The sequence below is a fragment of the Podarcis muralis genome, chromosome 6, assembly GCF_964188315.1.
Source record: "Podarcis muralis chromosome 6, rPodMur119.hap1.1, whole genome shotgun sequence".
In the NCBI taxonomy this organism is placed as follows: Eukaryota; Metazoa; Chordata; class Lepidosauria; order Squamata; family Lacertidae; genus Podarcis; species Podarcis muralis.
The window spans coordinates 4,142,581-4,168,176 of NC_135660.1; the positions used below are offsets into that span (position 1 = coordinate 4,142,581).

A 25,596-nucleotide genomic window follows, 5' to 3' on the forward strand; every position below is an offset into this window, starting at 1 on the left:
GGTGGGGAGACCAGATACAAGATTGCATCGTTAACACAAAATGTTGGTATGGCCTGTTCACTTTCAAAGCAAGAAAAATAGAACCAGCAGCTTCAATGCTCTTCTGCTGACTGGGACCAAAATAGCAAGATCTCGCTGGCTCAAGCAGAGTGCTAAAAGCTTTTATTAATTCTGATCCTTTCAGCAAAGACATACAATTGTCCCGTTCCTTCATCCCACAAAACCGTGCTGCCCAAACGCCCAGTGTGGAGATGGTGCAGGAGCTGGGCTCTGTTCCCATCACTTTTTCTTCTTCGCTCCAGGTTTCCCTTTGCCCTTCTTCCCCTTCTCTTTGGGCGGCTGCTCTTCTTCCCAGAGTTTTTTGAGGGCCTTGTAAGGGCCAAGGAATCTGCGGACCATCATCCCTCTCCACCAGGCCTGCAGCTGAAAGCAAGGAAGAGGAGAAGGGTTGTGCATGCAGGAAGGAGACACCGGGTGCCCACACCACCTTCCAGCTGCTGCTCAAGCTTTGCCAAAAATGGGCTCCCAGAAATGACTGCTGTGCAACAAGCCCAGTTCCCCTAGGCTGCCCCCCCACCTCTCTAATGAAGCAGGGCTGGCTTGAGTCCAGCGTTCCATCTGCTGCCTGTCTGCTCCAAGTCAGCCACAGCATCTAATGCCCACATTTATCCCATCGCTGCCAGCTCAAGCTGCAGAAAGGCGCAGCCTTGGATACGCTCCAAGAAAGCATCTTGAGTGGGAAATAAATGACATCTGTTGCAGAATGTCCCTGGGCAGCCAACATCCAAAGGCATGCTGCTGCTGCACTGAGGAGAGCAAGGATTGGGTTTTGGCTATCCATGAAGCCAAACACAAGGCTGCTTCTCACTTCTGCAATATGGTCATGCCTAGATGAGCAGATTCTGCACTTGTTCAAATATGCTTCTTCATGTGGTACGGCAAGGTCTGCTATTCATGTAAACAACTGATAAACAAATTATACTTCATGCTGCACCCTAGCTAACTGTTGGCTAGAAAGAGCTACAGAAATGGCTATGGATCCCACAGTGTTTCTGGCCTCACTTAATATTGTTTTCCTATATGCATGTTTTCCCCTCTTCCAGGCCAGTCCTGCAGCTGATGGAACTGAAAGTGCTGGTCTCTGGCTAGATAAGACTGTTCTTTGCGACACAATCTGTGGCTGCCTGTTTTACCATACAAGGATGGTCCGGGGAAGACCCTGCTTCTTGTTTAGCTGATGATACAGTGGTGCCTCGCAAGACGAAATTAATTCGCAAGTTTTGTCGTCTTGCGGTTTTTTTCGTCTTGCGAAGCACGGTGTCGGGAAAGTTTTGGAAAAGCTTCAAAAAATCACCAAAGTCTTTAAAAACCTCAAAAAAGGCTACCACACCGCGTGCTATTAGTTGCTCCTCGAAGTCAAGTCGCAACTGTATTAACGGTGTTAAGAAAAAGGAAACAAACTTGCAAGACGTTTCCATCTTGCGAAGCAAGCCCATAGGGAAAATCGTCTTGCGAAGCAGCTCAAAAAACAAAAAACCCTTTCGTCAAGCGAGTTTTTTGTCTTGCGAGGCATTCGTCTTGCGAGGTACCAGTGTACTTATCTGAGGAAATGGCTGTTAGGTTAGGGAGAAGTGCTGGAGGAGGTTGGAGAGAACCTGCAAGCACCCCTACAAAAGCAAGATGATTCTACCATCATGCCCCCTGCTTGGCACATTTTTAAGGCACATAAAGGGATTAGAGATCTGGAGCCCTGAAAGGGGAAGCCATGAGATAGAGCAGCCTTCCCCAACCGAGGGCCCCCCAAGCGATTTGCACTGCAACTCTCAGCCCCAGTCAGCATGGCCAGCAAGTGGGGGGGGAGTGTTGTGGTTCAGCAACATCGGGGGGGGGGGGGAGCTATACAAAGCAAAGGAGATGATCTGCTCCACATGTTGGGAGAGGGGCAGAAGACATGGTGGAGGAAGAGCTTTTCTCCCCACCCTCGCTTCCAATTTTTAGTCCCAGGACTCCAAAGGTAAGCCTATATTGACTCATCTTACCTTCAGGATACTCTTCAACTCCAGAGCGTCCTGTTCTACTTTCTTCCTTGCATTCTCCTTTTCCTTCCGGTCCTCAATTATAGCTTGTTCGCATATAAGACACTGTAGAATGCAAAGACACCTTTAACTTGAGCTTGGAGGTGGGCTTTCGCTGTCACCTCTCACCCCTGGACTCCTTCCTTAGCTTTCTAAGGTCCCTAGCAAATTGGAGCAGCAGTGAGGATGTGTGGATAGAGCGACCCCACATATAGCTACCATGGATCACCAACGGACCAAGGAGCCTGACCATCAGCTTTGTTCCCTACCTGCTTGGCCAGTTCCTGTAGCGCTGCCTGGTCAGCTGCTCTGGAGGCCTTCAGGGAATTGAGCTCTTGCTGCTTGGCTTCTGTATCCCTCTCGTACTTGTCCATCCAGTACTCCAGCTTCTCTTCTATGCTCTGCGACACACACAGGTGGACACTTCACAACACTCCGCATTTGTCTCCTGACCATTCCGGGGCAAGGCTTAGAGCCCAGCGCCTCATGCAATGACATGATATTGGAGCACTTGCAGAATGAGGTGCTTGGTGGGGATTTGGGGATGATCAGCTTATCACCTTGTCTAACTCTGTTGCTGTTGGAACACTATTTCAGTGCCAAAGCTCTGTGTCATTTCTTGTATGTACACAAAGCAAGTGAAGGGAACGGGGATGATCTGTTCATGCAAGGTGTGTAAGGAGCAGCAATAAGGGGAAGAAACAAGAGTCATGGGGAAATGGAATGGGCAATAGGCTGCTGTGTGCAGCACCTTAGATGCTTTCTAAATCTGAAGTTCCCTATGAATTCCATCCCCAAGATATCTTCTGTCTGAGGCCCCTGAGGTGGTCAACTTGTGTGCTGGTGGCTCTATTCCGCTTGCCCGAAAAGATGGGGTACAAAGTAAAGAGGCATTTATTGTGCAGGGTGTATTTTGAACGGAAGAGCAATCGTATGAGCCACATGCACACACAAACACACCTGCCATGTGCAGTTTAAAGTGGTACAGCTCAGCCTCAGGGTTCTAGGCCTCTGATCTTTAGGTACAGTAGGGTCTGGATCCACTTGCTAGCTCAACCCATAGGAAGTGTATGTCAATAGAAAGTAATGATTTGGATTAAGGGTGGGGATCACATAAACCTCTGAAGAACAAGGAAGTAGATCTAGCAGTTGGCTGGAGAGTGGATGGCATTACAAAAAGTTATAGCACAAAAAGACCTAGATGTTGGACGGCAACTTCCATCAGCCTCGCCAGCATGAACAGTGGTTAGGACAGATGGAAGCTGTAATCCAACAACAGCTGGAGTGCCACAGGTTCCACATCTCTGAGCTCAATGGGGCACCAGAAAGCTTTGTGCCACCTACCTTTTGCTGCTGCTTAAGGAAATTCTCAATGTCCATGTGGACTCTTATCTCCTGCTCAGTTTGATTTCTCAATTTCTGTAATGGGAGAAAGACATTGCATCAAACTTTATTTGGTTCTAAGCAAATGCCAAGAGGGTTCCCCTGAAGACCCGGGGAGCGCATGCACCACATCCCTCTCTATGCCATGTTGCAGAGTGAGTTTATGGTCCAGGCGTAGTATAGCTGTACCAAAAAAAATGGTCAATGATGCCATCCCTAAATTCTGCCCTCGTTTTCACGGCTGCCAGCCCCTTGTCATGACTTGGCTAGCCGTACAGTGATTGAAGGTTGAAAGAAGACCAATAGAAACTGAGAACATTGGGCAATTAAACCAGATTAAGTCAATTGAATGTGAAAACCAAGAAGAATATCCTGCATATGAGCCGGGTAGAACATTACATTTGCATGCAAGAGGCCCCAAATCCCACTCCTTGCTATTTAGGATCAGGTAGCAGGTGATGGGGAGGACCCTGCCCAAGACCTCAGAGGGCCTCTGCCAGTCCGAATGGAGAAGCAGTCTGACCTGATATAATGTAGTTTTCTATTAATACCAAGGTTAGCCCTTGACTCGATTGAGAGTTAGATCATCTGCTGCTCACTTAATCTGAACTAAGGTTCAGCGCAAGCCTTGTTTCTGGCGCCAGGAGGACTCGGCTCTCCAAAATAGTTAGTATTCCTGGGTTGCCTCTGGAGCAACCACACAGCAGTCCTCTTTGGGTTGAGGATGCCCAACCAAAAGTCAGGTTACGCTGCTGAGAAAAGTCTATACCAGGACGCTGAACAGTGGCTGCCTCTGTGCTGAGGCCACATATGTCATGAAGGCATGCCCCACACTCTACTGCAGACCACCTCCCTACGAATGCATATGGCCCAAGGCAAAGTGCTTACTTCAATTTCATTCTGCAGATCATTCTCGGCCTCAAAGCATTTATTCTTTGTTTGAGCCACCTGGAGGTCTGTGTCCTTCTTGACGTAACGATTCTCCATGTCTGTTTTAGCCTTCATCTCTTGAAGCTGGTCTTTGAGGTATGCAATCATCTCGTTCCGATTCTGTGGAATGAGAGAGTGGGCGGGTGGGTGGGTAGGACTACAAGCAAGGGAGACTTGATGTGCTGGTCTGTGGTCATCCTCAGAGGTGCTGCTTAAGGCTGAACTGGCTTCTGCCTTGCCTTGCCTTGCCTTGCCTTGCCTTGCCTTGCCTTGCCTTGCCTTGCCTTGCCTTGCCTTGCCAGGGTATGGATGGGCTTGCAACTCAACAGTGTGTCCTATGGAACATTCCAGCCTTCTTCTCACTGGGGTAGAAAACATGTCTGGACTGTACCACTCCAGATGGGGGTTTACATCACTGAATGCTCCTCTGTACAAAAGATTCCTTTTCTCCGGTGTGCCACTTTTCTACATGCATGGATTTTCCCTTTTATAAAAAAATGAGCCCACCCAGACACAGGTTGACTATCTCGGGGATATCTAGGCCTTTAAGAATGACTTCTGTTTTGCCACTAAGGTCTGACTCAATGACTACTGTATTTGGGGCTGAAATATAAACATCCTGTTAGGCAGTTGTAAGTTTTAAAAGAGGAAAACTCAAGATCAGACAGGATCCATTGACTGTAACCTGCCTGTTTGAAGTTAGTGCAGGACAGACTGTTGCAGAATAACCAAAATTTTCCATTCAGCAGGCAAAGCCTTCAGCACTATGTTGTGGGTTGAGCTGGGGGAGGGCTTTGGTCTGAGACTACAGCTGCTAAAAGTACATGGGAAGGAATTCTATCTTGGAAATAGGGGGTTAGCAACTGAGTCCTGCCAGCACAGGAATCCATGTATGTGCCAGCCTCACGATAGCTGTGACCCATGGAGGAGGAGTGTAGCTTTTTATTAAGGTCCTAGAATTCAGTGCCAGAAACACTTGGACTCTGATGTTAGCAAATGCAAATGAGATGTGAAAAAAATAGATCAGACCAAAGGCCAACGGATTCCAGTGATGGGTATCCAACAGCACCGGACTCGGTTGCCTCTGAGAAATAACCAAGCATCCTCCCTCCTCAGTTTGTTATCCATCCTCTATAACACAGCTAGTATTCTGAACATGGAGGTTCTCTTAAGTCTCTCAGGGGGCATTTTGATTGGTTGCTGTAACCCCAACGCCCAAACCTCCCTTTGGATCTGTAGGCAGGGCCAGCATCATGCAACACCTTCCCCAAGGGGAGGGCCTGGGCAGCCCTCCAGACCAGCCCTGCCTACTGGCAGGAGACGAGGGCCTTTTCAGGCAGCTCCCACAATACCTTGCTATTTTAAAAAATGGCAAGAGGAGGGACTGTCCCAAAGAACAACAAATCAGGGGGGAAAACTTTTTAGTGATGACCAATGTCCACTGATAGATCTGAGCCTCCAAGTGTTTTATCTAACCCTTGCTTCAAGCCATCTAAGCCCCAAATCCACAAATAAATGCTGGCATTTAGTTATGTGTTCTGCTGCATTCCCTAGATTTGGAAACTTTCTCCTTTGCAGAGCCCATTTTGCAGCCTGAGCTGCACCTGTTGGGTGCGAATTTTATTAATTTCATACTGCATTTCAAAGGGGGGTTTGAAGGGCGTGACTGCCCAAAGCTCACCTGTAGCTCAAACTCCTTTTCCTTCTTGACATCGCTGAGCTGCTTCTGGAGACTCTTTATCTTCTTCCTTCCCATCTCTTCCCTAGAAGGCGAGAGGGGAGGGAAAGGAAATCCCTGGTTTCCTGGGGCACATCAAGACTTAGGCCGGAAAGGGGACTTTGGGGCATGCATCCAGAGTTCCCTCTGGTCAGTTGGCAGCAAACTGGCAGATGCTTTATCAGACTCAAGAAACAGGCCATGTGATGATGATGATGATTTTATTATTTATACGCCACCCATCCAACTGGGTTGCCCCAGCCACTCTGGGCGGCTCCCAACAAAATATTAAAAACACAGTAAAACATCAAACATTAAAATTATTATTAAGGTGCTTTATGTGTATCTGGGGACATGGGTGGCGTCCTAGGACTTGCCAAGCCTAGGACTTGCCAATCAGAAGGTCGGTGGTTTGAATCCCCGCGACGGGGTGAGCTTCCGCTGCTCGGTCCCTGCTCCTGCCAACCTAGCAGTTTGAAAGCACGTCAAAGTGCAAGTAGATAAATAGGTACCGCTCCGCCGGGAAGGTAAACGGCGTTTCCGTGCGCTGCTCTGGTTTGCCAGAAGCGGCTTAGTCATGCTGGCCAGGTGACCCAGAAGCTGTACGCCGGCTCCCTCGGCCAATAAAGCGAGATGAGCGCCGCAACCCCAGAGTCGGTCACAACTGGACCTAATGGTCAGGGGTCCCTTTACCCTTTATGTGTATCTGATTCAGGAACTACAACTAGTGCAGAATGCAGTGGCCAGACAGCTCACAGAAGCAGATTAAATGAAATAAATAGAAATTACTGGCAGCACGACCTTCTGCTGCTGAGAGAGCTGTGATGGTTGCCAGTTCACTACTGGGTCTGGTTCAAGGGTCTCGTGTTAATTTACAAATCCCAAAATACCTAAAAGAGCACCTGATCCCTTATGCTCCACCTCGATCACTGACATCCTCTGATGGGGCACTTCTGGTAGTTCCTTACTCCCTGATACTTGGTTGGCCTTCACTGGGCACTGAGCCCTTAGGGTGGCAGGTCCTGCTCTGTGAGACTCCACCGGACACCGTGATGGAACCACAGCAAACGCCCGTTTATTGTGTGAGGAGCAGCTGTAAGGTGGAGCTCTTTGGCTCGTTCTCTCCGTTTATTAAGGATTGGCACCAGTGGCTGCTGAGAGGCCCTGCCTGAGCACCTGGAGAGTGACTGCCAGTCAGTGTGGGCCATGTTGCGCTAGTCAACCTGCCTAAGTTCAAAAGAGGCAGTTTCTAAAATAAAACTCCAACCTGAGGACAAGGTTATGGAGGTTCAACTTCTTTTCATTTTCCAGGTCCACAGCTAACTGGAGGGAGTGAAAGGTTCCCAGTGCCAGCATTTCCTCTGTCACGTCTTCAATCACGTCGCTCGTGTATTTCCTGGCAGGAAAGGAAGGAACCAGATCATGTTTCACACCCTTTATGACTTAGCACTGGCCGTGCACTCAGGCCAGTTGCAGAGGGGAAGTCTCCCATGGCACCCACACCCCAGCTGTGGACCTGAGGGAGCTGCTGCCCTGAGCACAGGGGGGATAACCTTGACCTCTGGAGGGAGCCCCACTGCATGCTCAGGGCGAGGGGAAGCAAGGTATGGGGGGAAAGCCTTCAAAAAGACACTCTGGGTAGGAGTGTAAACCTCAAATAAACAGAAAGTGTAAGAATTCCTCGTGAAATCAGAACTTGAAAGAATTCAGCGCAGATAAGCATCCTGTGTCCCATTGCCTGACCAAAGGGTCTCACCTGTCCGCCTGAATCTTCTTGAGGTTCTCTGGGGACAACGCACTCTGTTTCGTGGCAATAGTGAAAAGATAGTTGGCCCTCTTCAGCTCATTGCCTGTGTCCTTCAGCTGCCGCCCAAGTTCCGCAATCTTGCCCAGCTCATTGGGGATCTTGGCCTGACTCTCTGCCCGGGCGTCCATCAGGTTCTTGTACCTGGTGCTCAGCTCCTTCTGGTTTGCAAGAACGCCCTGGATCTCTGTATCGTTAATCTGAAGAGCAACAAAAAGAGATCCTTGCAAATAAGGGGCAGAAAAGAGAAAGAAGGAAAGCAGTCATAGCGGTGGTTAAGTGGTCAGGAGGAAGCCTAATAATAATAATAATAATAATAATAATAATAATATAGTATTATTTATATGCCACCCATCTGACTAGGTTGCCCAAGTGGTTCTCATGCTTCCTCTCCTTGTTGGACTAGTTGCTGCAGGCAAACTGTGGGGAGATCTTCCCTTCCTGCCCTCTTCCTGGCCTTCCCAGAAGCCACCATTGAAATGACCCAGATGGAGCCTGGGTTTTGCTAATCGAGGCTCTTCTAGCTGTTCTGGAGCACAAATTTCTCCTTAACTTTTCTCCTGCTCGGGGATTTAGACAGCTGTGGGAAGGCAGGGACTTTCAGTCTTGGCAACTGATCCATGGGACAAGAGCTACTAGGGATGAGCTGCTGTGCTTGTTAGGCCTGACACTCCACCAAGATCTCACACAATGAGGGAAATATGGAGCGGTGCTTAATCTGATGAACACAGCCAGAACTTCTGTAACATTCTCTCTGTCTCAGCAATCATGTGATTCTGCCCTTGCATGAATGCACACCTGAAGCACGCTGATTTGCATGGGAAAATGAAACTATCACCGGTCTGGAGGTGAGGTGAAAGCTCCATAGTAGAGTACATCCTTTGCATGACTGACAAGGCTGGTGAGACCTTGCCTCAAAGGCCCTGGAGAACTGTTGCCAGTCAAAGCAGATTGGGTTGGGGAATATTTTTCATCCAAATCAGGGTTGGTGAGAGTTTGAGGGCCAAACAGAAAGGCCTGGAAGGCTGCAGTTGGCCCCCAAGCTTGAGGTTCTCAACCCCTGGAGAAGATGGGACTGAGCAAGATGCATTATTAGTCTGAGTCAATATTACGAACTTCATATTTTTTGTGAGTTAGCAGTTGAGAAAGATGGCAAGGGCAAAGGCTAAGGTGGAATGAAGCTTTGGGCTGCCCAAGAGCAGGATGAGATTATTATGGGAGATTAACTTCATAAGACTGAGAAGGAACAAAAGAATAAATAAAAATAATAAGAGACAACTCCAGAACAGTAGGATGCTGGGCAAAAATTATCAGGCTGATCCTGATAATAGTGGAGGCAGGGGGCCAGGGAAGGAGTGTGAATGCATCCTCAGTTTCCCTCTCACAAGTCTGTGATGTACTTACATCGCTGACATCTTTGCGGCCCTCATAGGAAACTGGCATGATGAAGCCAAGAATGGCAAGCTGGTCAATGCAGTCCTCCAGTAGAGCAGAAAATCGTACCGCATCCAGAGGCAGGAGCCTTGGTGTCTGGATGGTCAATTCCCTAGCCAAACAAGACAGTATTTGCCATTTAGAATGCAAACAGAATACAGTGGTGCCTCGGGTTACATACGCTTCAGGTTACATACGCTTCAGGTTACAGACTCCGCTAACCCAGGAATAGTGCTTCAGGTTAAGAACTTTGCTTCAGAATGAGAACAGAAATTCTGTTCCGGCGGCGCAGCAGCAGCAGGAGGCCCCATTAGCTAAAGAGGTGCTTCAGGTTAAGAACAGTTCCAGGAATTAAGTACTTAACCCGAGGTACCACTGTACTAGAATGCAACCATCCCCCAAACTGGTTGCTGCTGTGTGCGTGTGGCCCTGAACTTTGCACCTTCAAGTTCCACTGCTAGCATCAGCTAGAACAGCCTCTCCCCAAGGCTTGAAGAACAGCCTGCTGCATCAATCCAATGGCTGTCCAGTCCGGCATCCTGTCCCCACCGTGGCCAACCAGACCCCTGTGGGAAGCCTGCAAACAGGACCTGAGCGCATGAGCCCTTTCTTCCTCCTGTGGCATCCAGCGACTGGTATTCAGCACTACTGCCTCCAACCATGGCTGGTAGACCCTGATAACCTTCATTAAGTTATCTAATTCTCTTTTAAAGCTATCCCAGTTGGTAGCTGTCACTGCCCTCTGAGTGAGTTCCAGTTGAACGATGTGCTGCGTAAATTACCTGCCCTGAATCTTCCATTAGAGGGATTCACAAGTTCTAGAGTTGTGATGTTTTAAATAAAACAATATATGTTTTATTGTTTGCTAAGAAAATTATGTGTCTATGGTGATTTTTGTGTGTAATTTGGTATTTGTGTGTTTTTTTCCTTGTATCAATAAAAATCTTTTTTAAAAAAAACAAGTTCTAGAGTTATGAGCAATGGCCGTGCATACTTTTATTTTTATTTTTCACTCCATAAGACACACTTTTTCCCTCCTAAAAAGTAAGGGGAAATGTGTGTGCATCTTATGGAGCGAATGCAGGCTCCTGGGCTCTGCTCAGCGCTCCCTTTAAAGAGCCGCGCAGACCGTGTGTGCAGCTCTTGGGGGCTTTTCCGCGAGGTGGGAGAAGGGACTAACAGCTGCCCTCTGTCCCTTCCCACACCTCCTGGAAAAGCCAGCAAGAGCCGCTGCCAGGCTCTGCTCAGCGCTCCCTTGTAAGGGCTCCCTTTCGTCCCTCATCCCGCTTTGCTGGGAAGCCAGCAGAACAAGAGGCACTGCGCAGCTCTCGCTCTTGCTCTGCTGGCTTCACAGCGAAGCGGGAGGAGGGATGGAAGGGTTTAAAGCAAGAAAAGCGAAAGCCGCTTACATGCTCTGTGCAGAATATTTTTTTTTCTTGCTTTCCCCCTCTAAAAACTAGGTGCGTCTTATGGTCAGGTGCATCTTATGGAGCGAAAAATACGGTGCCACCTTTCTTACTTGCATTTTCTCTAAACCAGAAAGTCCTAAATGCTGCAGCCTTTCCTCATAGGGGAGTCGCTCCATCCCCTGGATCATTTTGGTGGACCTTTTTGAACTTTTCCTACAATATCCTTTTTGAGGAAGAACTGCACACCGTATTCCTACTGTACGCACCAAGACCAGGACCTTGCACTTAGCCTGGTAGCTAATTGGCAGCTCGTTGCAAAGACGATCTAAAAGTAACTGATTATATATACATCAGGATGAGAAGAGCCTTTGGGAATGCAGAACGCTGGGTAGGCGGAGGCTCATATGGGAAAGTGTTATAACCACACAAGAGAATCCTTATTCTCATCTCTGGAATGTTGGAGGGGTTGGCTGGCGTTCAGGATTAAACAGGCATTAAGTCGTTTTAATTTAACTGGGTGTTTTGTTTTCATGATGCTTAAGTTTTGCTTTATGCTTAATGGTTGCCATCCACACTGAGCCCTCTGGAAAAGGGGGGTAGGAATTAAACGAGGAAACTCTCTACTTGGGATGCTCTGCTGACTTTTGCTGGCAAAACTTGGGTCTTCTTCCTGCCATGCAAATCATGTCTTTGCTTTTTTTGTTCCTGTGATACTAGTTCCAAGACCAGGAAAAACTGGAAGCACTTCAGTTTAACCCACAGTGCCCTCTTTGGGGAAACAGAGAGATTAACAGGGTTTCATTCTATTTAACAAAATTGATATACCACTTCTAAGCAATTTATGAAATTATAAAATAAAAAATGTTTAAAAACATTCCAACATGTCTGGATAGGTCACAAGTTCACTAACAAGTTTTAAGGGGCTATATGTGAGTTTAGAGAACATAGCAGGCACACATTCAGTTGAGAATGTACTAAAAATGATAAAAGAGCAAAGCATTTTCTTTCTTTCTTTTAGTATATCGAAACAAACATTGTGGAGCGCCTAGTTGAGTAGGATAAAATGGAACTGTGAGAAGAATCCTGCTGGATCAGACCAAAATCCCATTTAGTCCAGCATCCTGTTCTCACAGGGGCTAACCAGATCCCTGTGGGAAACCAGGGAGCAGGACGTGTGTGCATATTAATAAAATACAATTATTATATGATATACAGTGGTGCCTCGCAAGATGAAAAGAATCCGTTCCGCGATTCTCTTCGTCTAGTGGTTTTTTCGTCTTGCGAAGCAACCCTATTAGCGGCTAAGCGGATTAGCGCTATTAGCGGTTTAGCGGCTATTAAAGGATTAGCTGCTAAGCTGCTAAAAGGCTATTAGCGGTTTAGCGGCTTAGAAAAAGGGGGGAAACAGTGGGGGGGAAATCGCAAGACTAGCAAGACGTTTCGTCTTGCGAAGCAAGCCCATAGGGAAAATCGTCTTGCGAAGCAACTCAGACATGGAAAACCCTTTCGTCTAGCGGGTTTTCCGTCTTGCGAGGCATTCGTCTTGTGGGGCACCACTGTAATATATATTATTAATATAATTTTTATTTAAAATACATGTGCCCCACTCCCAATTCCAGTACAAGAGATGGCTCACAAAAATGTCTAAAAACAGCAACAAGACACACCCCAGAAAGAGCCCTTCGCCAAGCTCTTTTCTCAGATTCCTCTCGGGAAGAAGAAAGCCTTGCAGCGCTTTGAAAAACTTGATAAATGAACAGGAAGGATTCGAAAGCTGCGGGACCAGAGATTCTTAGAAGACTGGAGGAAATATATGAATTATTTGAAAAGCAATTGTAATGAACAGATTACGCTAGTAGGACTGCAAGAAATTCTGTAAGGAGGATTATCTGAAATATTGCAAGAAAGACTATGAAGAGAATTATTAGTTAATGATAATTAAGAGTAATAGAGAAATTAAGAAATGCAGAATAAGTGATAAAGAACTGAAAATCATCAGAGGTGGTTGACGGAAGTCTAAAATATTGCATAAGATAAGAAGTCACGTTAAATGGATGTTGGAAATGATATGTATAAAAAAACTAAGGAAAATGTATGAAGAAGAAAAAGCAGTTGTCTCTGGCAGACGATGCCATTCCAGCAGCCCTGATGCCACCCCTCAAATCCCCGGGGGGAACTTCCTAGGCCGGGGCGAATTAAGTGCCGTTGAACCCAATTCGGCATAGCTGAGTTCTTCGATTCTGAGATCCCCGTATTGAAAAGGGGGTCGGGCTAGATGACCTTTGGGGGTCCCTTCCAACTTAATAAGTAACCAGCGACCTTTTCACTTTTCAAATTGCCCATTGGGCACAGCGCCCACCCTGAGGAAGCGCTCCGTGGGGCTCCGACCCCCGCCAGGCCTCCCTTCACACGAGACACTCACCCGGCGGCCTCCATGGCGGGACCCGGAGTGGTCGCCATGGTTACCCCTCAAGCGGCAGGAGAGGTCCTCGCCGGGAAGGGCTGGCCTTATTGACGCCTGCCAGGGTGGGATTTTTTTTAGATTTTGGGCTTGTAGCGCGGCGCAGGAGCAGAAGAAACGCCTAGCCCACAAACAAAGCGAACCAATCTTTTTTTTGTCCCAAGAGACTCGCCCAAAAGCCCGACCTGGAGCGATTTCAGACAGGCAAGCGGCGCAGACGCCTCAACAGACGCCGGCAGAGGGGTCCTCGCGCTCCCCTATCCCAGCTCGCCCCGCGGCTCCGCTCGCTCTTTCTCACCGCCATCTTGGCTGGGAGCTGCTGAGGTGAGAGCGGGGAAGGGGCTCTGGGGGCGGGCGAGGCGGCGGAGGGCGGCGAAGAAGCGGCTCCAGAGGCGGGCGAGCAGGCGCCGCGAGGGCCGGCGGGCCGGCCTGGGTGGGTGCAGCGGGGTACGGCGGCGGGATGGCTCGGATACGGGATGGATGGCGCCGGGGCCCCGAGTTCGGGCCTTGGCTGAGGCCGCCGCAGGGACTCTTAGAAGGCCCCGGCGCTGCCCCTTTCATTGCTTCGGGGGAGCTTTTTAGTCGGAGGCCAGGCAGCCCCAGGCGCCTCGAGTGCGCGTCTCCGGGGGGGGGGGCTTTGGCTTGGAATCACTTTGATTTCCTTTCTCCTCCTGTGAAGAGGCTGCATCCTAATGTTTTAATGTTGTATTTTAACCTTTTATAAATTGTATTTTAATCAACTTGTTTTTATTATTGGTTGTTAACCGCCCTGAGCCCGGTCTTGGCTGGGGAGAGCGGGGTATAAATTATTATTATTATTGGCTGGGGAGAGTGGGGTATAAATTATTATTATTATTATTTATTATTATTATTATTGGCTGGGGAGAGTGGGGTATAAATTATTATTATTATTATTATTATTATTATTATTATTTTATTATTATGGAGGTGAAGCGGTGCCTTTAAGGTTGACATTAAAAAGCCCTGCAGTGTAGGATCAAACAGCCGCCTGGTACAGCAGGCTTGGTGCCCAGCCACGTACCCCCTGGTTGGGGGCACAGGGCAGGGAGACCCTCGCAGATTCTCCTTAGCAGCTTTTTCAGGGGTTACACTGTCCCTGATCATGGAGGCTCCATTTTGCTGCCGTGCCTGATAGGTTCATCAGTCGCTATCCTCTGTTATTGTTTTATGCAATTCCGTTGAGCTGAGTTTTCCATTGATGTGCCTTTTAAGAAAAGACTTCCTTTTGCTTTGGGCTCCTCAAGGTGGGCTAAGCTTAAATCTTGCAGGTGCCTAGATCCTCCAGCTCTTTGAAGCATTGTTCAGGGCAAGTATGGTATTCGAAGCTGAAAAGCTGTTTTGCAGGCCGACAGCGTAGCCCAGTGATGGAGCACATGCTTTGGAGGTAGGAAAGAGGAGGCCCTTTGGATTTGATCCATAGCATTACCAGCGAAATGGATATTGAGTGGGAGGGCTAGGAAAGAGACCTGCCTCTGGGACCTTCGAGAACTGCTGCTGCTGCCTGCTCAAGAGTAGACAATGCTGTAGCTTTTCAGAACAAATGATAATTACCAGTTCACACAATGTATTCCTGCCAACCTTGATGCCCATTTCACATGTCTTGCAAAGACCTCTCCTCTGCGGATTTGGCACAGTGTGGTGTTAATTTATGGAATTCTTTGCCACATGGCCACAGTGGCTGTTAGTTTAGGTGTCTTTAAATTGTAGAGTAGGAAGGGAGAGGCATCTAGCATATTGAAAAAGCAGTTAGTGAGCTATTAGCAGCGATGATCACTAAATAACTTTGCCTTAAGAAACTGTACTGTCCTAGGGAGCTAATGCTTTTTCATGGCAGCGTCTGGCTAGCCACTGTTGGAAACAAGATGCTGGACCAAGTGCACATTGGACATATCTCAGGGTTGGTGTAGTGGAAGTTGTAATGCTTGTTTGCTGATAGGTTTTTAATGGCCTTAATTATTCTTAGAACACGTGTGCAAGGTGTCTTACAGATCTTTTATGATGGTGTTTAGTAGGGAGGGAACAGTGAACTCAAAGCATTTAGACCCCAGAACGCAGACATTTGCTGGATGGAGTGAAATCTGCAAAGTTCACCTTGATGGTTGAAGATCTGGGTTATCTTGGATGTTCTTTCTTCTCTGTTCTTGCTTCAGGAAGTCTAGAATTGTCCACCCCACACACGTTTGTAATTGGGTTGGTGTTTAGCAGATCCCAGCTGACAGCTCCTTCTGTTCTTTTCCTTTCTCAGGCCTGCTGGGAACAGGACTTCAAGACGACACCATGACTGGCAGGTAGGAAACTGTTCTTTGGCAATTCTTGCAGTTCCTCTGCTGCTTTTACAACTTTTCACGTGTGTGTTATCTTTATTATGCTAGTTTTCACTGTGTCACACAGATTAGTGCTTCTACTTAAAAATATCAAAAGGATTGCCTTAAATATTCTGGTCCCATAGAAGGACCTATAGTTTTTTTGCATATTTGATGTTTGTAGCAGACTTTCTGTAATACTGAAGTAGATATGCTATGCAGTCTTGTTTTGTGATGCAGTACACTGTAAAGCCTTAAGATTTAACTTTGTGTGCACTTTCTTCCCTAGGTTGTGGTCCAAGGCCACTTTTGCTGGCTACAAGCGAGGTCTTCGAAACCAGAGAGAGCACACAGCTCTTCTGAAAATTGAGGGAGTTTATTCCCGTAATGAGACAGAATTCTATTTGGGCAAGAAATGCGCCTATGTGTACAAAGCAAAAAAGTGAGTGGTCCTTGATAATGGGGACTAGTGCTTTACACTTGGATCTTTTGTATATTCTCATGAGCGTGTTGAAGAACTGAAACCATTTTGAAATTGTTTTCATTTTATGCCACACTACACAAATTTGGGGCATTGTGGCCTCAGATACTGCTGTGTGAATGAGCCAGGAGAGCCAAGACATGGTGTAATGCAAGACTTGGACCTGCTCAGATTTCGGCTCAGCCACAGGCAAATAACTGACTGTACTCATGCAGCAGTACTAAAGCCATAGTTTAGTGTGACATGAACAAACAGGAATGAGCAGCACCTCAGACTTGGAACTAGAACCCAGCGACATCCATTGAAACTGATGAGAATTGAGGCAAAAGAAAGTACTTCCTCACACCCAGTGTAGAGTTCAGTAATGGCATTCGCTACCTCAGGCTGTAGTGGTGGCCACCATATTGGATGACTAAAAGGGGATTAGGAACTTTAATCGAAGAGGATAAGGCTATCATGCTTCCGACTATCCCTCACTGGGGAACAATAGCAGGAGAGGGCTATTTCCCTCATGTCCTGCTTACTGGTCATTGTAGGGAACAGAACGATCCAGCAAGGTGCTTGGTTGGCAGAAGCTGGGACAGCAACAGGCACTCACCGCGTTGTGCAGAAGCCCAAGAGGTTCAGTGGTTTAGACCACAGCACCACCCGTGATAAGAGAAGCTTAATGGAACAGTTCATAATTTCAGGAGATCCGCCTGCTCACTCATATGTTCATTGCTTTATTGAGCATAGCATCAGGGGATGACTTCCCTGTGAATTAGTCATCACTGAAAGAACTGAAAACTCACTGCTTTTCAGTGGGGAATGTTCAGATGTTCCAAGCTCTGTGTGTGTGTGTGTGAGAGAGAGAGAGAGAGAGAACGCGAACATTTTGGAAAGCACTCCTGCATTTGGTCAGTAGCGGGACTTAATGTTTAATCTGTTTCCCTTTGTCAGCAACACCGTGACTCCTGGCGGCAAACCCAACAGGACCAGAGTGATCTGGGGAAAGGTGACCCGTGCCCATGGAAGCAGCGGCATGGTGCGGGCAAAGTTCCGCTCCAACCTACCTGCCAAAGCCATTGGACACAGGATCCGAGTGGTAAGGATGAGCATTGTGAGTGTCCTTGACAGGCCAGAGGCAGAGAAAATCTTTTCTATAAGCTACCTTTAGGATTTTTTAAAAAGAAAAATTCTGAACTAAAATTAACCGTGCGCAAATTTTTGTGTGTCAGTAGCCTGACAGACACATATATGTTATCCGTAAACAAGCCCCTGTGTTGCAATATAGACAAGCTGAACAATATAACACAACACGATGGCCAATAACAATGGCACTAAACAGTATTTATAGACTAATGCAAATGATCAGAAATTACCGTACAACCAAAGTCTCTAAATCTTTTTCACCAGTCGTGGTAGAATAATTCAAAAGTTTGATACATACATAATCTGTCACCAAATATTACTGGAACAATGTTTCCGGATAACCAGTCTGTTTCGTTCAATGCTTCATCAGCCAATCTGGATCAATTCTTCATCAGCAAGACTTGTAAGAATCAATATGAGAAGGATACAGTGACTACAGAATCATATGAGCACTGATCCAGAGCATATTTTCTACAGTGTTTATATTTGCTCACATGTAAGATTGGCTTGTTAAGAAACTGACCCTGTGGTAAGAGGCTCTGCTCCCTTGTATGATGAAGTTTTGTTGCCTCTTAGGAATGTAAGCAAATGCGTTTGGTCCAACACTACTCTCTGTTCTTGGGCAAATAGGAGGGTTATCACCTAGGGCTTGAAAAAAATTGCAAATCTTTCCAATGTGTCCACATAAATGTAGAGCTTGTAAATGTCTTGTCAAAATTACTGGGAACATTGAGTGAAATCAATTGTTGGCCATGCTTTCAGTAGACTCCTTGAAATCAGTGGATTTGAGTATAAGTTCAGTTACTTCAGTGAGTCTGCTCTGAGTATAACTTAACTTTGATATCCCCAGTGCTTCTTTTTTTTTTTTTTTTTTTTTTTTTTTTGGCACTCCTTGAGGATCCTTCTTGTGTGATTTAAATAATATACAGAAAATATTTTTGGATGTGGGTTTTGTTCCCTAGCGAGATCTTCGTAGGGCATGATTTCTGTTCTTTTCCCTTCCAACTGTGTAACTCTTTTTCTTTTCTTTTTTTACAGATGCTGTATCCATCTAGAGTCTAAATTTAGAGTGAAAATAAAATTAAGACTGTATTCCACTTTTGTATATTTGGTCTTGCCTTGCCTTTTTGTTTCCTGTCCCTGAGGCTCAGTTGCAGGAAAAGAAGATTCTTTGTTGTTTTTAAGGCATTGAAGCAACAGATTATTTTAAAAACAAAGCTGTGGTCCATATTCCTGGCAGCAACTCATTCCCAGCATCCCTGCTCCTCTTTTATAGTAGTAAGGTTTTCTAAAATGCTGTGACCTTACCGTCCAGTTGCTTAGCTCAAGTGGAGACTGAAACGTGGATTTCTTCACCAGCCCTTCACATGTAACTGTCAGTTTATATAAAACTGAAGTCATAAATGTGTTTCCTTGTCCTCGTGATATTTGCCCCTTAGTAGTCCATCTTTCTTAAGCTGATTGGGCCCCTGGCCACCCAAGTCTCCTTAGCCTTGCACGGTGCCAAGAACAGAATTGCTGGGTCTCAGCTGGGAAGATTCTCTCTGTAGCTGCTACTTATCCCACCTGCCTCTGCTGCTAGTCTCTTCACCTATCCTCTGAACCTACTGAAGCAAGTGGGACTCTGGTTATGATGCTTTAACTGCATATGGGAGGGGTGGGGCATATTGGACGAATATGTGGCTCAAGCTTTTTGGAAAAAAATCAAGTAGGCATGATGTCTAGGTTGCAACTGGTAAACCCTAGTCAAGAATCACAGGTGATGGTGAAATGTAATGAAATCATTGGCTTCTTGTGATTAGGGCTATGCTCTGTCTCCACAGTCTGAAGGCAGTAATGTTTCTGAAAAGCGCAGTGTGAGAGAGTGCTCTTGTGCTTGGGTCTTGCTTTGGGTTTCCCACAGGCATTTGGTTGGCAACTGAGAACAGGATGCTGGAACAGATGGGCTATTGGCCTGACCCAGCAGGGCTGCCCTTATGCTCTCTATCTCCTTGTTATAGGCTTGATGGCTTAACTGTGTGCCCAGAAAGGAAGTGAAGGAGCAGTTGAAATAGGGTTTTTAATGACAGTTGACGGTTCTGGGTGTACATAGGATTCCACTGAATATGGCAGGCAGAGTGGCCCACTCTAGTCTTGTGTGAAGTTTTTGCTGCATTGCAGGGGCTTGGACTAGATGGCCCGGGCGGCGGGGGAGTCCCTTCCAACTCTGCAATTCTATGATTCTAATAATGTGAAGTTCAGCTTGATCTTGTCCTCTTTTGTGCGTACTGAATTTCAGGGCAGTGTACAGTTAACCCTTCCAATGAAAGTGAGACTAGGTGAGAGTAATATCGGAGCTAAAGAAATGTGAACCTCTTATCATAGTAGCCCAAATTCTGCAACACATTTGGGAACCGAGCGCAGCTGCCTGTATTTCAAAGCTGAGTCAGAAAGGGCCTCACATTGGGGACTGCAGCTGCAGCAGAGAAAATGTTTGCAGTGTGTTCAGCCCAGGTACAGTGCACAGTCCATCCTTTTTGTTGTTGTTTAGTCATGACCCCCTGGACCAGAGCACGCCAGGCACTCCTGTCTTCCACTGCCTCCCGCAGTTTGGTCAAACTCATGCTGGTAGCTTTGAGAACACTGTCCCACCATCTCATCCTCTGTCGTCCCCTTCTCCTTGTGCCCTCCATCTTTCCCAACATTAGGGTCTTTTCCAGGGAGTCTTCTCTTCTCATGAGCTGGCCAAAATCTTGGAGCCTCAGCTTCAGGATCTGTCCTTCCCGTGAGCACTTAGGGCTGATTTCCTTCAGAATGGATAGGTTGGATCTTCTTGCAGTCCATGGGACTCTCAAGAGTCTCCTCCAGCACCAGAATTCAAAAGCATCAATTCTTTGGCAATCAGCCTTCTTTATGGTCCAGCTCTCACTTCCATACATCACTACTGGGAAAACCATGGCTTTAACTATACGGACCTTTGTTGGCAAGTCCATCTTTACAGTGAGCCAAAATGGGTTTGACTCCAGGTGCAACAGAAATCTGCCAAAGGTTGCCGCACATCTTTGGAATTGAAAGAGTGCACTCTTCATTTGGCTATGTCACCAGCAGAGGGTGCTGATTCAGTTTCCTGCCTTTCCTTTGCTACCTCAGTTACACAGCACTCAAATCTCTGCACCAACCAACGACCTTTAACCTTAGCCTGCACCTCACATCCCATTTTCATATTATTATTTTGACCCTGGGGTGAAAAGCTGCTGCCATAAACGGACTCGAGCCCTTGGTTCACCGAGCTCAGTATTTCCTCACTGAATGGCAGTGGATTTCAGGCATTGGCAATTTCTGACCACTTTCCAAAGCCAGCTCCACATGCGGCTCGTTGGCATTAATCTAACTTGAGCATTACCAAGGCTTGGATAATGTTCATACTTTGCATTTACTCAGTCTTAGAAATGTGTGTGTACAGTGTGGCTTCCCGGCTGCAAACGCAGCTAAGGTCACTTTCTTCCTTGGACAATCTCCTTCCTTCATTGAACAGGAAACTAGTAATCCTCTACTTTTATCTGCCCAGCTACATTTCCGCTGCTTGGGGGGGGTGTATGCTGGGAGGGTGCTGAGCCTCAGGGGCTTTTTACTAGACTTGCAGAGCTGTAGCTCCAAGTGAAAGGGGAAGGCAGACCTTGCCCTATTGTCCCAGCAAACATCAGCTAAATCAATAAACCACACAGAGATTGGTACAATATTGTAATCAGCTGCAAGTCCTGAGCTGGTTACTGTGTGGCCTGTGATTCTACATAAGCAACTGAAGCAGCACTCAGTAACGGCCTAGCTATAAGGAACACCATTTCAGATAAAACCACAGCGGACTTTGCCACCAAACTCTGCCAATTTGTCCTTACCCACAACAACTTCAAATTCGGTGATGACCTGTTCCTTCAGATCAGCGGCACAGCAATGGGCACCCGCATGGCCCCACAGTATGCCAACATCTTCATGGCAGATTTAGAACAACGTTTCCTAAACTCCTACCCACTCAAACCTCTCTTGTACCTGCGATACATTGATGATATTTTTATCATCTGGACACATGGTCAACAGACCCTGAACACCTTCCACCAGAAATTCAATGATTTTCACCCCACAATCAACCTAACAATGAATCAATCTATGCAAGAAATACATTTTTTGGACACTACTATAAAAATACAGGATGGGCGCATAGACACCACCTTATACCGTAAACCAACTGACCGTCAAACATATCTACATGCCTCTAGCCACCATCCCAAACATACCAAACAGTCCATTGTTTATAGCCAGGCACTACGTTACAGCCGTATCTGTTCCAATTCTACAGACAGAGACTCTCACCTAAGAGATCTACAGCAAACCTTTTTAGAACTAAAATACCCAGCAGATGAAGTTAGACAACAGATCAACAGAGCCAGACTGATACCCAGAGAGAACTTGCTGCAAGACAGACCCAAAAAAGAAAATAACAGAACTCCTCTAGTCATCACATACAGCTCCCAAGTTAAAACAGTACAACGCATCATCAGAGATCTACAACCTCTCCTGGACAATGACAGTTCTCTTTCTCAAGCTCTGGGAGGAAGACCTTTCATTGCCTACAGACAGCCACCCAATCTTAAACAACTCCTAACCCACAATAATACTACAACCAGACTTAACACGGACACTGGCACCAGAGCCTGCAATAAACCCAGATGCCAACTTTGCTGCCACATACACCCGGACAACACCATTACTGGCCCCAACAACATCACACACACCATCTCTGGACAATTTAATTGCTCATCGTCTAACATTGTGTATGCCATCAAATGCCAACAGTGTCCTTCAGCTCTCTATATTGGACAAACAGGCCAAACCTTACGCCAAAGAATAAACGGACATAAATCTGACATCAAGAATCACAAGACAGAGAAACCAGTAGGAGAACACTTCAATCTCCCAGGACATTCTATACAAGATCTCAAAGTAGCTGTTTTACTACAAAGGAATTTCAGAAATAGACTGGAAAGAGAAGCTGCTGAATTGCAAATCATTACCAAACTTAAAACCATGGAGACACCTGGCCTGAATAAAGACATTGGATTCTTATCTCACTATACATGACAAAGCCATTTTTCACCTTCTCACCCCTTGCTTTTTCCTGTAAGACCTACTGCAGTCGTTAATAGTCGTCAACAGGCTCATCACAGCTATCTGCCAATCACCCATTCCCACCCCCCTCTGAGTAATACCCCTCCCCACCTTCTCACTATATAGAAGGATCTGGCAACTTCTGTTTCAGTGTATCTGAAGAAGTGTGCATGCACACGAAAGCTCATACCAAGAACTAACTTAGTTGGTCTTTAAGGTGCTACTGGAAGGAATTTTTTTTGTTTTGACTATGGCAGACCAACACGGCTACCCATCTGTAACTGGGCCTATTTTAAAGCATGCATGATTCACCCTTATTCACACACAAATGGAGCACGTACACACACATCAATTTCCTTTGTTTGGCAGCCAGCTAATCTCTATGCATGACTTTGGAAAGAAAAAATACCGTAAATCGCCCTGCTATTTATTACATCTACATACCGCCTTTAACTCCCAAGTATCTCAAGGTGGGGTACATGGTTGTCCCCATTTCATCACAACAACAACCCTGCAAGGTAGGCTAGGCTGAGAGATGGTGAGCTTCATGGCTGAGTGGGGATTCAAACCCTGCTCTCGCGGGTCCTTCCGCTAGTTGGAGATGACCGGAGGACTGCGGGTTAGCGGAGGGGAGTTACCTGCAGCATGTAGCTTGGCTGCTTTGCGTGATCTGTGGTCAGATTCCACCTACTCAGTGTTCTTGGGACTTGGAAGACGTGAATTGTGCAGGCTGGCATGGGAGATCGGAGGAGGGCAGAGCTGCGGGGTTTAGGGAAGCAAGGATGCAATCTGGATATCTTGCCTGCTTCCTTACACCAAACTTTGCCCACCAGATGCCAGTATAGGGCTCGTGAGCTTTGTAGCCCAAAACTTCTGGAGTGCACCAGATGCGCTCAAGCTGCTATGAGCCTTAGCAGGCAACAAGAAACGCTTTGCCTTTCGCGATGGTCTCCCTCTCTTTCATCTGGCAAAAAGTAGGAGACATCACCTTGCCAACAAAGGTCTGTATAGTTAAAGCCATGGTTTTCCCAGAAGTGATATATGGAAGTGAGAGCTGGACCATAAAGAAGGCTGATCCCCGAAGAATTGATGCTTTTGAATTCTGGTGCTGGAGGAGACTCTTGAGAGTCCCATGGACTGCCAGAAGATCCAACCTCTCCATTCTTAAGGAAATCAGCCCTGAGTGCTCACTGGAAGGACAGATCCCGAAGCTGAGGCTCCAAGACTTTGGCCACCTCATGAGAAGAGAAGACTCCCTGGAAAAGACCCTGATGTTGGGAAAGATGGAGGGCACAAGGAGAAGGGGACGACAGAGGACAAGATGGTTGGACAGTGTTCTCGAAGGTACCAGCATGAGTTTGACCAAACTGTGGGAGGCAGTGGAAGACAGGAGTGCCTGGCGTGTTCTGGTCTAGGGGGTCACAAAGAGTCGGACACGACTAAACGACTAAACAACAACACTTGCTCAACGAAGAGAGAGAAAGGAAAGAGACTGGAGGCAAAATGACTGGAAAACATTTAACTGGATAATAGTAGTATGTGAATATTCTCTGCTTGTTAATTTCCCTGCCCAACGAACGGCCAGTTATGAGGAACACTCCATCCACATGTAATGCACTGTCTTCAAATGGAGGAGGGGTCCCCCATCTTACCAAATATATCTGTGACTTGGGCCCTTCCACACACAGCCTTCTAATTTTTAAGTTGTCGTTTCAATGTGCGGATGCTCAGCTCTGTTTTGATGAAGTTAGAACTGGCAGGCCTGGGTCCAGGTTAGTCTTGGGTTAAGTTAGTCTTGGCTCGAGGGGCAAAGTCCTGCTGAAAGCGAAACAAACAAAAGGTTTGTAATCCAAAGAGCTCTCTGCCCTGTGTAGCTTGGCCCCAAGTCATAACTGACGGAGCACACAGGCAGCTTTAACTGAGAGGCAGTTTTGGAGAAGCCATTCAAAAGTCTTCTGGCCCCCTCTGTGCAATGCTAATGCTAACCAGTAAGTCTTAGCAAACCACTTTTAACAAAGTTAGCCACTGCTTTTTAAAAATCCACCCATTAGGGCTGCAGGCAAAATCCTCTCATCGGCAAACCGGAAAAGGAAACCTTGGAACCCATCAAGACCTCCTGTTAATCAATGAAGAAAAGGTAAACATGTTTGATGTGTGCTCTGTCTTATGCTCACATTTCAAACTTTGAAATCTGAAGGTTAGGGTCATAGGTTGTCAGTGACAGGAAGCCAAGCTGAGAGTAAACATCACAGAAAAGTTCCTCAACAGCAAATGAGTCCTCCATGCTGGATACTGAAATGATGCCATTCCAGATGTTTTGGACTCAGCGGCGAAGAAACCCTTTCCGGCACCTGGGGCGGAGAAGCCCATACAGAGTGTGCATGTGCAGTATCCCGTACAGACTGCGCATGTGCGGCATCCCGCATGCGCACACTCCGTACGGAATGCTGCACATATGCAGTCCATACAGGGTGCTGCACATGTGCACTCTGTACGGAATGCCACAGATGCGCAATCCATATGGGCTGCCGCTTGCATGGCGTCCGTATGGACTGCCACTTGCAAGGTGACCGTATGGACTGCGCATGTGTGGCATCCCGTACGGACCGCATGCGCAGCAGCCCATACAGTCACCGTGCAAGAGGCATCCCGTACGGACTGCGCATGCCCTCAGCCACTCTACAGCTGGGGGGAGGCAGGGGCCATATTTTCACCCCCCCTGAGTGGCACCCAGGGCGCCCTGCCCCCTCCGCCCCCCTTCCTACGCCCCTCTTTGGACTACAATGCCCATCAGCCACAGCTATCCAGTGATCAAGGTTGATGGTGACTGTAGTCCAAAACCCATGGTGCAGCACACCAGTTCGGGAAGGCAGCATTGAAATTAATGTCAGCATAACAGCATAAATGGCTTCTATAAATGCATCTTATTCTACCGTCCAGGTGAGATGGGGAAAATATATTAGCCTATCTGGCTCTCCAATGCACATACAAGCATGATTCCTTCTCCACCTCCTGGTCTCATCTCCTGATTCTGTTCTTACTAAAAACTAAGCCCTCTTTATTCATTTGGATGCTAATACCCCGTTATTCTGATGCTTTGAAGCACTAATGGTTAATCCCTCCAGGCATCATCAACATTTGTTGATTGACTAGGATTAAAGGCTGGTACACACTTCGGATGTTAGTTAACTTTTCATATGCCAATTGCTGGTGCTCAGAAGTAGGTCCACACACATCTCAATCCACATGGATCTTGATTACATTCTCAAGGTCCGATACACATTCCTTACGCACAAATGAAACAC

At 46.9% G+C, this 25,596-nt stretch overlaps 2 protein-coding genes across 6 annotated transcripts; one reads left to right on the top strand and one right to left on the bottom strand.

Annotated features, from left to right (window-relative positions):
* Window positions 1–147: 147 nt before the first annotated feature.
* On the bottom strand, window positions 148–24,094 carry DRC9 (dynein regulatory complex subunit 9). 5 transcript variants are annotated; one of them, XM_077929629.1, is made up of 10 exons: window positions 23,944–24,094; window positions 9,314–9,455; window positions 7,862–8,109; window positions 7,373–7,501; window positions 6,070–6,151; window positions 4,347–4,508; window positions 3,420–3,494; window positions 2,345–2,476; window positions 2,040–2,141; window positions 148–423 (listed from the first exon to the last, which is right to left on the bottom strand). In XM_077929629.1, exons 2-10 carry the CDS (start codon window positions 9,350–9,352, stop codon window positions 280–282), a joined length of 1,113 nt encoding a protein of 370 aa, XP_077785755.1. In that variant the 5' UTR covers window positions 9,353–9,455; window positions 23,944–24,094; the 3' UTR covers window positions 148–279. The 5 variants fall into 5 exon arrangements, with proteins under 5 accessions (XP_077785755.1, XP_028587758.2, XP_077785754.1 ...); XM_028731925.2 differs by lacking the exon at window positions 23,944–24,094 and adding an exon at window positions 13,175–13,278; XM_077929628.1 differs by lacking the exons at window positions 7,373–7,501; window positions 23,944–24,094 and adding an exon at window positions 13,175–13,278.
* On the top strand, window positions 13,433–18,254 carry RPL35A (ribosomal protein L35a). Its single transcript, XM_028731929.2, has 5 exons — window positions 13,433–13,537; window positions 15,480–15,522; window positions 15,827–15,979; window positions 16,958–17,102; window positions 18,188–18,254. Exons 2-5 carry the CDS (start codon window positions 15,512–15,514, stop codon window positions 18,209–18,211), a joined length of 333 nt encoding a protein of 110 aa, XP_028587762.1. The 5' UTR covers window positions 13,433–13,537; window positions 15,480–15,511; the 3' UTR covers window positions 18,212–18,254.
* Window positions 24,095–25,596: the final 1,502 nt, after the last annotated feature.

Excerpts from the sequence above, each read along its gene's own strand:
- DRC9 (XM_028731925.2), bottom strand. The coding sequence starts at position 13,212 with ATGGCGACCACTCCGGGTCCCGCCATGGAGGCCGCCGG. Across the intron at positions 4,509-6,069 it reads AAAAGGAGTTTGAGCTACAG|AATCGGAACGAGATGATTGC; the intron begins GTGAGCTTTGGG and ends CTCATTCCACAG. Across the intron at positions 3,495-4,346 it reads ATCTGCAGAATGAAATTGAA|AAATTGAGAAATCAAACTGA; the intron begins GTAAGCACTTTG and ends CTCCCATTACAG.
- RPL35A (XM_028731929.2), top strand. Across the intron at positions 15,980-16,957 it reads TATGTGTACAAAGCAAAAAA|CAACACCGTGACTCCTGGCG; the intron begins GTGAGTGGTCCT and ends TCCCTTTGTCAG. Across the intron at positions 17,103-18,187 it reads TTGGACACAGGATCCGAGTG|ATGCTGTATCCATCTAGAGT; the intron begins GTAAGGATGAGC and ends CTTTTTTTACAG.